The sequence below is a fragment of the Arachis stenosperma genome, chromosome 2, assembly GCF_014773155.1.
Source record: "Arachis stenosperma cultivar V10309 chromosome 2, arast.V10309.gnm1.PFL2, whole genome shotgun sequence".
In the NCBI taxonomy this organism is placed as follows: Eukaryota; Viridiplantae; Streptophyta; class Magnoliopsida; order Fabales; family Fabaceae; genus Arachis; species Arachis stenosperma.
Genome location: NC_080378.1, coordinates 107,513,102 through 107,526,460, shown reverse-complemented (window position 1 = coordinate 107,526,460; position 13,359 = coordinate 107,513,102). Strand labels below are relative to the sequence as shown.

General features: G+C 34.3%; 1 protein-coding gene across 1 annotated transcript; it reads left to right on the top strand.

Moving 5' to 3' along the window:
• The first annotated feature begins 11,558 nt into the window (after positions 1-11,558).
• On the top strand, positions 11,559-12,944 carry LOC130963425 (uncharacterized). Its single transcript, XM_057889545.1, has one exon. The coding sequence runs from the start codon at positions 11,559-11,561 to the stop codon at positions 12,942-12,944; it is 1,386 nt and encodes a 461-aa protein (XP_057745528.1).
• The last annotated feature ends 415 nt before the right edge of the window (positions 12,945-13,359 follow it).

Sequence of the window (13,359 nt, the reverse complement as noted above, 5' to 3'; positions counted from 1 at the left end):
TATCCTTCGAACCAAAATACTCTTATCCTTCTTTACTAAAATACTCAGTTTCTATTATTCTCTTTTTTTTTTCCATCACACCGGCATATCTTCTTCTTTTTCTTCTTCTTCAACTAGAATTTTAACCGCAGCAATAAAAATTCAACTAACAAATATCAAAGAATCAAAATACAATTCATTTCAACTAGCAAGCAATAGTAAAAGAGAAGAAAAAAAAAGAAGTCATCACCATCTCTCTCAACTCCGAAGAACAACAACAAAGATATAACAGAAGTAGAAGAATCAACAATAATAGAATCAGAAGCAGAAAAATAAAATCAGAATCAGAACTACTCTAGATTCACATGATGCCTCCTACCTGATTGCAGTGCATCAAACTCATCGGGAACTTGGCTATTGGGAAGCTGTGAGAATTGACTGAGACGTAGATTAAGGACAATCTTGTTCGAAGACCATGCGGAATTTGGAACTTGATGAATGGATTCACCATGGGATGATGTAGCAAGTTGTGTCACAAGTGCACCACTGAAATTCAACATGTTATTCAATCCGAGACTTGGTGACATGTTACTAGAACCCCATGTTTGGCTTGACAGAAAAGGAAGGGAGGGAGAGAGAGAGAGAGAGAGCAGTTTGAGTTTCTGTGTCGGCATAACTTTCTCTTGAAGGAGGAAGGTGTTTGAGATTGGGGATGCTTGTCCCACCCACTGAACCTTGAAAGAAAAGGTCACATGATATTCCTGAATAGCGCTGCCAGCTTAGTGTTCTGAAAAATGGTTGAGATGCTATCGGATTTGGAAGTGTGTTTCTAAGACCAAGCTTCGGGTATAAAGCGAACTCCATTAGGAAGCTTCCACTTTTGCCACTTCCATCAGAAGAATGGACCAGCAATGAGCGACGAGAAGCAACGGCGAGCGGCTAGCGATGAGGAGCAGAACGGCGATGCGCGCGGATGTCCTCCTCGTCGATCTGCTGGCGTCGTCGTCGTTGCCACCTTCCCTTCCTCCTCCTTCTTCTTCTTCCCTCCCCCTCCCCCTCCCCTCGGCGATTCCCTCCCCCCACGTGATTCCCTTTCTCCCTCTCGTCCGTTTTTTTTCACTCTTGTTATTTTATTTTATAATTTTTTAGGTTAGGTTAATTTGGTAATAAAATTTAATATTAAGTAAAAAAGACGATTTTATATGTAATAAAAAGTTGGGGACAAAAAAATTTTCAACCTATACCTTAGGAACTAAAATCTTCAAGAAATTATACAGTATGTTCAACACAATATTGTCCGGATGTTTTGATAATGCAATAAGGCAGAAATTATTTTTCATATGGAGAGTGTATTGGTGTTTCGGATGAATATTGAGGAAGGAGGTGCTTTACTGGTTTGTAGATATCACGGTCAACACGCAGGGGGCATAGTACCCCTATCTGTCAGAGGCGTGCCAGTTCTTCAGCAATACATCGTGGGCGTGGTGACGCGACGCGCATGTAGCTTCTTGGCAACACACGGTGCCTGCGAATCAGCTAGGCTTTCCAGAGTTCCACGCCTTCCCAATGTGCTGCAGCAACACGGGGTGGGCATGTTGGAGGCTGTCTGCATGCAGGCGACAGCTCTTCCATCCCGGTAAGCAGCGAACGTTACTCTTAGGCTCTATAAAAAAAAGACCCTCACCCACATTACATGCATTAGAGTATTTGAGAGAGAAGAAGGGTTGTTGCTGTTAGTGTGTCAGAGAGAAGAATGGTTGCTGTTAGTGTATGAAGGGTTGCGAGAAAAAAAAGAAAGAAAGAAGGATAATGTTTAGTTTAGTGGTGCTAAAAAAAATAGAGAAAAAAATATTAGTTTGTATTTATTTAAAAAAATGGTACATAATTATACGACATTCAAAAAACATATTATAAATTATTTAGATACAGTTTATGTAAGTTGATAAATTATATTTTTTATTTATTTAAATTTTTTAAAATTTTGTTATTGTTAGTATCATATAAAAATATAGTAGGATTATTATTTTTGTATTTTACGAATATTTTGGAATAAAATTTTTATTTGTAAAGTATAATTATATTTTATTTTATATAAACGTAAATATATAATTTTTTTTGTTATAATTAGATTAATTTTTTATTATAAAAATACTATAATGAAATATATATTGAATAATTTTTGTTATGAATATACTAATAAATAAATAAATATTTTGACTTTTTGAAAATAAATATGCATGTCGAACATGTATTTTCAAAATTTTAATAAATAAATATTATAATAAATATGTAAATATTTATAAAATATATCGTTATTAAATATTGAAAAAATAAATATTTTGATTTCGGAAAAAATCAATCATTTATATTTATTTATTTAAAAAATAAGTGGAAGTATAAATATTTATTTATAATATTTAGAGAAATAAATGTTAATATATAATTTTTTTATTTTTTTAGAATGAAATTATTTTTCTGTGAGTTTATTAAATAATTTGAATATTAATAAATGAATAAATATTTTTTTAAATAAATATGGTAATATTTGTTAGATATTTTAATAAATAAATATTATAATAAAAATGTGAATGTTTATAACAATATTTATATTGATGTCGATTTATTATTTGTAAGAATTATTATTTATTTAAACTAATACATATATTTTTGTGGAACAAGCCTAACAAGAATTTGATGGTCCGTAAACTGGATCCGCCACAGACGTGAAACTCGTTGGTCGAAAATCACTTACGCTCGACGGGTTTCTACCACGTTTTTAGGATTGGGGTGATAAGAGGATTTTACCCCTTATTAGCTGCTCTGGTGGAAAGGTGCAGGCCAAAAACTCACACATTTGTATTGCCGGTGGGTGAGGTTACTGTGATACTGGAAGATGTCGCTCATATATTTAGCCTACCCATTAATGGAGAGCATGTGAGCGGATGAACAGATAGTAGTAGCGACTTCCTACAGAGCCAGAACATCGCGATATTCGGTCGTGAACTAGAAGTCAGTAGTTCTTCGAAGTCCTATATAAAGTTGGGTTAGGTTCGACGTATCAGAGACGTAGAACCGTTGGACACTAAAGAGTCCATTAAAAGATACGTCAGATGCCAGATTTTCTGTTTGTTGGGTTCGACTCTATTCACAGATAAGTCGACCGCATATGTCTATGGGAAGTATCTACCATTGCTTCACGATTTCGAGCGGATCCATACTTATAGTTGGGGATCAGCATGTCTCGCATATCTTTACAGAGCACTATGTCGTGCATTATGGTATGATATAAAAGAGATGGATGGCCCTCTTAATTTGTTGTTTGTTTGGGCATGGGAGCGAATGCCCTGTATTATGCCCGTACCGAGACAGACCCTTCCACCGGCTGAGATACCAGTTGTCATGAGGTAACAAAAATCTATTTTAGTCCTGCGTTATATTCACGATGCATGTTTGATTTACGGTGACTTTTTAAAATTTTTTCAATGAATCATATTTCAGGTGGAGTCATTCGGAACGGACCACAACGTGGTTATCGAAGACCGCAGCGAGATTTAGGCAGGATATAGATTACATGGAGGAGGTAAATATTTAGGGTTCGTGTGATTCCTATTTCCAAACATTAATATTAGGGTTCTAATATACGAATAATATGTGGCAATTTGAGTGGCGACCATACAATGGATTGATCATACCCGACGAGTTACATGGATACCTTGAGGTGTGTGACATCGTTACTCCATTGTTGTCGTTCGAGTGTGTCGAACGGCACCTTGTGGACTGAGTGATGCGTTAGTTTGGGCATGCACAACCTCCCCCAGGAGTAGCAAGAGACATTCCACTGGACCAGCATTGCATCACTCTTCGCGGAGTGTAACTTCATGACTGGACAGTTTTACATGGAATATGGATAGCGAAATGAGGCAACAGACGAAACACTCGGCTGCGGATCTGCACCCCCTTCCAACCTGTGACTTTATACCGACGGTGGAGTACTGGGATTAGTACGTAGGCTTGTACGAACATATGCCAAGATTGTCAGAGCACGTTCCTTAGCATCTATATCAACCACCAGTACCACAACCATCGGCACCTCAGGGTGCACCTTAGGGTCCACCTCAACATGCAGTGTTTGAGCCATTTTCTTATCATATACCACAGCCATCGGACCACAGTCATGGTAGCCATCAAGGCGGGATTAGCGACCAATGTGGGTCCCTTATAAGCAGGCCATGTCTCAGGATCGCCTAATGGTGTGAACTCAAATCTATATACCTTACGAACCTCTGTCATCTTGTACACATCATGCACATATAACTGCCAATCGAGACGCTAGTTATCACAACAAGCAATAACATGGCGACATGATAGTCGTTCCACCTGAAAGTGCCTATAATCACAGGTTCGTCGCGCAAGATCAACAACTAAGACCCTTTCCGCTAGTCATTTTGCTCACCTCAAATACCTCATTTTGTCTATCAAACCGGTGCACAACTATATTCCCAGCCTGTTGCATATTTTGCTTCTATCTGATGTTGTGCAAATACGAAGTAAGTAAATCTAGCACACTTGCGTTCGTGAGCTTCAGCACTCTTCCGCGTAAAAGTTCATTTAACCGATAATACGTTGCTCGGACGAGCGCCAACACAGGTAGATTTCGGACACCCTTTAACACTGAGCTAATGCACTCGACAAGGTTCGTCGTCATACGGTCCCATCGATGTCCCTCATCGAATGCCAATACCCAATGTTAGTGTCCAATGGCATCACACCACCTGGCATATGCCTCGCTTCGCTCTTCCAAACTCTTATAGATGATGTTGTACTCCTCCACCGTTCTTGAATACCCTATGTTGACAACAAGTTTTTACAAGTGATGGACTTTGAATGCCCTTAAGAAGTTGCTACCAATGTGCCTTATATAAAATCATCCACCATGCTCTTAGAGGTTGCCATTCACCTCCAGAATGATTTACTGCTGCCCGGATTGACTCATGTCGGCCTGAGATCATACCCACACTGTCTCTTCTAAAAATATGCATTCGCAGATTCCTGAGAAAGAAGTGCCACACATCAGCTTTCTCTCCTTCCACCATGGCAAAAGTGATAGGCACAATATTTCGGTTCCCATCTTGTGCAACATCAACCAAAAGTATACCTAAACGCCCTAATGCATAGATTGAAACTCCAAAATACGTGATGAAGTATTTTTACAATGTGTGCCTCCTCGTTCCCGTTGTACAGTGGTTGTATTTCTATTTGGACAATTGAACCAGGTATCTTCTGAACCATGATCGAGAGCCACCATTGCAAAGCTTGGTAAGAATCCTCCCAACCACCGAAAACTTTGGCTATGGACTTCTACTTTGCCAACCAAGCCTTTCGGTAACTGATGGTATAGTTGAACCTTGATTGGACTTCCGCTTTTAAAGATTTCACCTTGATGGACGGGTTAGTCTCGACCAATGGCCTTATAGCCTCAACAACTGTATCCGAGTCCAACTTGAAATGATTCTGTGAAATTGTTCCCATTGTGCACGTGTGCTTACCGTTGTATCTGCGTATCTCCCAACAACCTTTTTTCTGTATCAAGTTGGCACGGATAAGCCAGTCGCACCCACGCCCATACGTCTTGCATTTTGCATAAAACGTTTGTGGTTCAGACTCATACACATTGTAGTCAACTCCTCTAGAGATAATGTAACTTCCAATTGCTGCGACAACCGACTTTCTAGAACTGTATTCCATTCCAATTCTGAACTCTCCGTCCTCAGGATCAACAACGCCTACAGAAAGCAGAAATCATCATTCATTAATCAATCCATAATATAAATTAACAAAAACGTATTATTCAGTCATCATGTACCTATGTTTGCATATTCCAAAAATTTCGGTGCATACATCGCGTCAAGATCCAAGTTACGCATAAAAGGTGGAACGTTCATCGGTTAACTACTCGAGGGATGAAGCACTACATTCTTCGCTGCTACCTCAACTCCCACATCACCATCCTCGTCTTCGTCGCCGGTTTCATAAGTGGCTTCAAAGTCATCTTCGCTGTCACTATTCATTCTTTCGTACACTGCAGCTCTATCATTCTCTATATCTAAATCATTTTGAATCTCGTCCGCCTCTACGTTTTCAAACTCGACATACAGCTCAATCTGTGGCTGTCGTATTGAGTCTGCTGATGAATTTGGAACATATTTTGCATACTCGCTTCATCAATAATCGGCATGATATCAAACTGTGTTAAACCACTAAAAACTACAACCAGATTCCGGTACAGAATTCTGCTCACTCTCCTTAACACACCGTTCTCCGTGCTTTGACAGAGACCGTTCTGAAGCTCCATTAACGTCATGGTGCATGGAACCACAAATGAAAACGGATTCTAAAACACAAACCTCACTCCTTCATGAGTATTCCGTATTATCTCACCGTTGCGATACACTACCAAGTTCGCGGTACCCTCCATTACACTACCAACACACTCAAAGAACACTACCAACACACTCTAAGAACACTCAAAACACACTCTTCTTCGCAATGAAAATGGTACCGAATTTTTCCTTATATAGAGAGGAGTATTCAGCACGCCTCCACGTGTTGCTTCATCAGCCAATCAAAACTCGCCACGTGTCAGCACGCAGGACAAACCAGGCTTCAGCACATGTCAGCAGACCCCCTGCGTACTGAGTTAACACGCCCCCTACATGCTACATGTAACACGTTTGACCATATATTTAACACGTCCACCAAATTATAAATACACTCACTACATCCATTTTCAACTAAAACACCACCCCTTACTCCATAATCAAATCTTGAGCTACAAGACCAAATTGTCCCTCTCTATTTGTTCTCTAACACTTTAGTAATAAACGATACACATAAAATTTTTCTGTTAAAAATTTACGAAAAAACTAACAAAAGAACTTGTCTAACAGATTAATTAATTAAGAATCGCAATAACATTTTATTTCTGTAATGGGATGAATTGTCGTATATTTAAATGGTCAAAAAGTGAAAAAAAAAACATTCTTTTTAATTTTTTTAAATAAAAACAATAAATTATTTTTACATAGACTTTTCCTCCTTCTTCTCTTGTTATAATTAGTTAGTTATCCATATAGATTAAATTTAGAATTTTTTAAAATAAATACAAAATTATATATTTATCATTTTATACTAAAATATAACTATTTATTATTTTAACTATTATTTTTTATCTTAGCTGTTAAAACAAAATCGAACATCTATATTGTTTACTTTAATTTTGGAGTTACTATCAACAAAATTGGGTAAAAACTAAAAAGTTTATGCAATTTAACAAGCAAAATTAGAATGTTTACTTTTTATGATTGCATTGTTAGTTAATGCAATTTAATACCGTTTTATTTTTTTTAAAATTATTTTTTATACTTATAAAAATTAAATTTTTTATAATTATATATACTCATATTTCGTTTATAATTATGAATATATTTTGTCTACACTATAAATAAAATATGTGGAGGACGTCAACTTTTACGCATTTAAAAATTTTCACATATTTTGTTTACAGAATAAATAATGTGTAAATAAAATATGTTTTTTTTTTTTGTGTACGCTTTAAATTATATATATTTTGATAAATAAAATATTTAAATTATTTATTTATTAAAAAAATTCAAATCAAGAGTGTAAAAAAAGAATGTATCATTTTTCTTTGGTGAAATATATGGTAAAGATGTTGTTTTAAAGATGTGATATGTGGCAAAATCTGAACCACTCATTCTAAAACCACACTTTTAATTTAAAACCGTTGCCCTTTTCAAAGAAAAGCGTCACCTTATGGAAAAAACTAGTAAATTAGAAGATTTAAGAGAAGAAATTATTAATCTATCAAAATTAATAGATCAAAAACTAATGATTTTAACTAATGTCAATTGTAATGACACCGAATTCTTAAAATCAATACAAAATGATTTTTCTCAAAATCTTTATTTTACTATAAGTTTTATTGAAGGACTTCAAAAGCCCGAAAAAACTTATATTTCACATGGAGTTTCTAAAAAATGTTATCAGGGAGATAATTATCCCCACCTTCATCATACTTTTAATCCACAATTAAATTCTATAATAGATATGCTTGAAGAAATATTAGTTTCTCTAAAATTTCAGAAAAATAAAGAAAAGGAAGAACCTAATATGATAAATAAAATTGAACAAATACTTGATAAACATTTCCAAAAAGAAATTCCTAAAAAAGAAGAAGTCCAAAATAAAATCGATACAACAAATCTAAAGATTAGACCACCTCTAAAATTATGAATATTGATGAAAAATTAGAAGAAGTTACAATGCTTTTTAAACAATTAAAAATGGCTCAAGAAGATAATCTTATGGAACAAGGTTTTCAGATTAAAGAAGAACCAGATTTTTCTGAAAAAGAAGAATATGTTTTAGACTATTCAAGTGATGAAGAACCAGTACATCCAGTACAAGTAAAGGATGAAGCTGGAACATCTGGGAATAGTAATCAAACCCAATTTAAATGGGAAACAGGTTTTGAAAATTATGCTTTCAAAAAAGGGTTTATAAGCAAAAATTCAAAATATACTAAAATACCATCTAAATATATTCCAAAAATTCAAGAACTAGAAGGGAAAGAATGCTTGATCTAGATTGCAAAAGGAACGAAAAAGAAATTTTCGAAGATTGGATAAACTCCTTTTTATTAGAAGCTTATACAAACCCAAAATTAAATGAATTATCTGGATTAGATATCTGGAATTTCATAGGTTTCCACACAAAAGGAACTATAAGAAATTATATGTTATCAGTAGATAATAAAATAATAGAAGAATTAGATGAAAAGACAACAGCTTATGATAAAATAGCACACATAATGAGAATTTTATATAAAGAATTCTTTGGAAAAAATGTCATAGATCATAGAAATGAAATTTCTGAAAAAGAATATTTAGAAGCAAAAAATCATTTGGCCAATATTCAGATATTCGATCTTTGTTATATAGAATCCTATATTTGTGAATACAGAATATATTATTATAAACTAAAAGAAGAAGATAAAAAACATTATCTTAGCATGTATATTACAAAACTTCCATATCCTGTTAATGAAAGATTTATAAGAGAAATAAATAATAAAACAATTGAAAATAATTTCGGTGGAGCAACATTTGCTATAAGAGAGGAAATAAAAGAACGCTGTATGCAAGAAGCTACTCAGAAAAGATTTAATAATATAATTAGAATTTGTTGTCAAGATAACGAAGAAATTCCTCAAAAATATGGTTCTAATAAAAATATTCGGAAATACCATCCTTATAAAAATATCCAAAGAAAAAGAAAATATCATTTTAGAAAAAGAAAATATTATCCAAATTGGAGAAAAAAGAGATATTTTAGGGAAAGAAGTATCAATAAAAAACAAAAGAACTATTGCCCAAATAAAAAAGAAAACTGTAAATGTTGGTATTGTCAAGAAGAAGGACATTATGCAAATGAATGTCCAAAAAAGAAGGATAAAAAAGACCTAACTAAACAACTAGAAGTCGCGAAAACTTGTTTTATGGAACCTTTAGAAGAATCTGATGATGAACTAAAATATATTTTTGAATATGTCTCAGAAACAGACTCAGAGACAAACTCAGGAACTGAGTAATAGCGCTACATTTATTACTGTAAAAATTACAGAAAAATTTATTAATGCCTTCATAGACACAGGGGCAACAAAATGTTTTGCAAGTTCAAATATAAAACTTAACTGGAAAAAATTAAAAAATCCACTAAGAATTAGAATAGCCGATAAATCTATACACAAAATTAATTTTAAAGCAGAAATGATTGAAGTCTTCATTCAAAATTACAGATTCATCATTCCAGCTATATATAAATTAGAATCTGGAATAGATTTAATCATAGGAAACAATTTTCTTAAACTTTATCACCCTTTTATCCAAGAATTAACATATATAGTTCTAAAAGCCCCATATGATTCCTCTCTAAATCAAAGGGCAAAATTAATAAAAATCCCAACTACTACTATAAACGAAATCCTAAAATTCAAAATATTTTCTATTCTAGAAGAATGTTATTTGAACCTATATTTTCAGATAAAAACTCCAAAAAATGACCTTGAAATTAAAATAGAAGAACTTTTAAATGAAGTTTGTGCTGAAAATCCTTTAGATATTAAAAATACAAACAAAGAATTAATAAGTATTAAGCTAAAAGTTCCTACAAGGGAAATAAAGGAATTATAAGGAAGAATTTTCATCCGAATGTAAGGATCTTTTGGATAAAGGAATTATAAGACTAAGTAAAAGCCCTCATGCGGCCCCAGCCTTCTATGTTGAAAACAATAACGAAATTAAAAGAGGAAAACGAAGAATGGTTATTAATTATAAAAAAATGAATGAAGCAACCATAGGAGATGCTCATAAGCTCCCAAGAAAGGATTCCATTCTAGAAAAAATCAAAGGAGTAACTTGGTTTTCATCGCTCGATGCAAAATCAGGATATTGGCAACTTCGTTTAGACGAAGAAACAAAGAAATTAACTGCCTTTACTTGTCCAACAAAAGAATCAACAGGAGTTTTACTCTACGAATGGAATGTCCTACCATTTGGACTAAAACAAGCTCCAGGTATTTATCAGAGATTTATGGAAGAAAATTTAAAAGATTTAAATGATTTTGTTCTAGTTTACATTGATGATATACTAATCTTTACAAAACAAGATAAAGAAGATCATCTTCAAAAATTACTAATTGTCTTAGAAAGATGTAAGGAAAAAGGTTTAGTCCTCAGTAAAAAGAAAGCTAAGATAGCAAAACAAGAAATAGAATTTCTTGGATTAATTCTATCTACTGAAGGGAAGTTAAAACTTCAACCAAATGTATTAGAAAAAGTAGATTTATTTCCTGATAAAATGGAAGATAGAAAACAATTACAAAGATTTTTAGGATGCATAAATTATATTTCTGATCAAGGATTTTTAAAGAATATAACAGATTATACTAAAAACTTATTTTCAAAAATAAGTATAAAAAAGAGTTGGAAATGGGAAGAAAAGGATAGCCTGCAGATTCAAAAAATTAAAGAACTTTGTAAAAATCTTCCAGAACTTTATATTCCGGAAGAAGATGACTATTTAATAGTAGAAACAGATGCTTCAGACAAGACCTGGTCAGGCTGTCTAAAAGCTAAAAAAGCTGAAAAAAGCTTGAACAAAGAAAAAGAATCACTAGATTCTAAACATTCCTCAAAGGAACTACTATGCAGATATATTTCTGGAACGTTTACACCAACAGAACAGAGGTATACTACCCATGAAAAAGAAACTCTAGCAGCAATAAAAACTATTAAGAAATGGAGGATTGATCTACTTCCAAAGGAATTTACATTACGAACAGACTCAAGTTATTTAACAGGTTTTATTAGATATAATTTACAATCTGATTATAATCAGGGTCGTCTGGTAAGATGGCAAATGTTTTTATTACAATATCCGATAAAAATCGAGTACATTAAGGGAAATAAAAATATTATTGCAGATACATTGACAAGAGAATGGAGTTCATTGTCAACACAATGAATCAAGAAATCCGGAAGCTTGAACAAGAGCTTGAAAGGTGCAATCATTGCCACCAGCTAAGAGCTAAAATTCAATCTATCAAGAAGGCCATGGAAGCCATGAAAGTTCCCCAGCAAGCAACATTACCTGCTCCAATACCAATGCTCGCAACACCATCAGAGTTCAGCCAGCTAAGCGTGGTGGACCAGCCACAAAACCCAAAACCAATTTTTTCTGAAAAAATCCCTGAAAATAAAACTCTGGCAGAAATAGTTAAAAAATCAACTCAGGATAAAAAATATTATGTCATCTATAATGGCCCAATGAAAGGAGTCTACGACGATTGGGCTAAAGCAGCACCATTCACCCATCAGCCCAAAACTATTCATAAAGGAGGTTTCTTGACAATAGAAGACGCAAAAGAATCCCTCAGAGAATATGAAGTGCTCCATCCAGAGCAAATTCTAAAAAGAGCAGAAAAAGCTCCAGTACAAATCCAAAGAACAGCCCAAGCCCAAAGGACTGGACTAATGAAAAATATTCCCACAAGGGCCGAAATAAATGACAAGAAAAGGGTCTGCAGATCAAACTGTAGAGAAACCTTAAATCTGGTTCTAAATTGGACTCTAGACAAAAGAGCAATATTGGGATATTATCCCATTAACAAAGAACAGCTAACAAAGCTGATAATCTTCCCAGAGGCTTCACCCTCTGATACATATCAGTTTTTTCAATACGGATTAATTGATACAATCCTAATTTTTGACAATTTAAATATCATTAAAGAATTTCCTGCAGGTTTTATAGATGCAGTGAAAAAATTCAAAAATATGATTGATGCAAGAGAACCAAGGGATATATCTCTAAAATTTACAAGTAGTCAGCCAATCTTCAATGAAGAAGGAGAATGTTTGATCCCAGCATTTCAAGTAATTTTCATGTCAGTCTTCCCAGGAGATTTTCAACCAATAGAACAAGTTCAAGATCTATCAATTTATAGCGACGAAGGAAGATTGGCCAGTACATTGGCAAGAGTCTTCGAGAGAGCCCAAAAAATAAACAAAGAATCCAGAACAAGAATAAACTACAAAAGCAGAAACACTCTAATTGTTTCTAGTAAGAAAAACCAAATTGAATCAAGAGAGATGAGACTTCTAGTGGATTTTGAATCAGCATTTTACAACTTTTCTGGATTACTGGAAAAACTTCCTGACGGGATAAGGAGGAATCTATGCCATTTACTAAAAGACAAAGAAGACCATAGGTGCCAGCTGTGCGCCTCAGAAATGTCCGAAGAAAGCAACAATGCTGAAGACCCCACCCACGAGGGAAAAGAAGAAGATGAGACATCTGAGTCATCCATCAACATTATTGTTGAATGATGTAAGAGCTTTCGTCACAAGGCACCAATAATGTAGTTGGTGCGAATTATTGCTCAATGACGTAAGCAATGACGTCATAAGAAGGGTAAGGATGGGATTTGTCCATCAAACCCAACCATTATAAATAGAGTGCTAAGTCATTTGATAGAGCATCAGAAATCAGAAAGCAGGAAGCTTAGAGTACTCACAGGCCAGGAGGGCGAAGAGGAAGTAGCTGAGGCGATTCTGGAGTCTGATCCATTAGAAAAATAATTCTAAGAAATTCCCCTCTGGAATTAATTTGTAAAATCTCCCCTCTGGAGAACAAAACACATATTGTAAAATAGCAATAAATAAAGAAGTTTATTCTCCAGAAAGGTACATCTTTATCCCAATCTTTTTAAGTTATGAATTATTTAGAAGACATAGAAATAAC

What these genes read in the sequence shown, in the direction of transcription:
- LOC130963425 (XM_057889545.1), top strand. Translation starts at nt 11,559, where the DNA reads ATGGAGTTCATTGTCAACACAATGAATCAAGAAATCCGGAAGCTTGAA.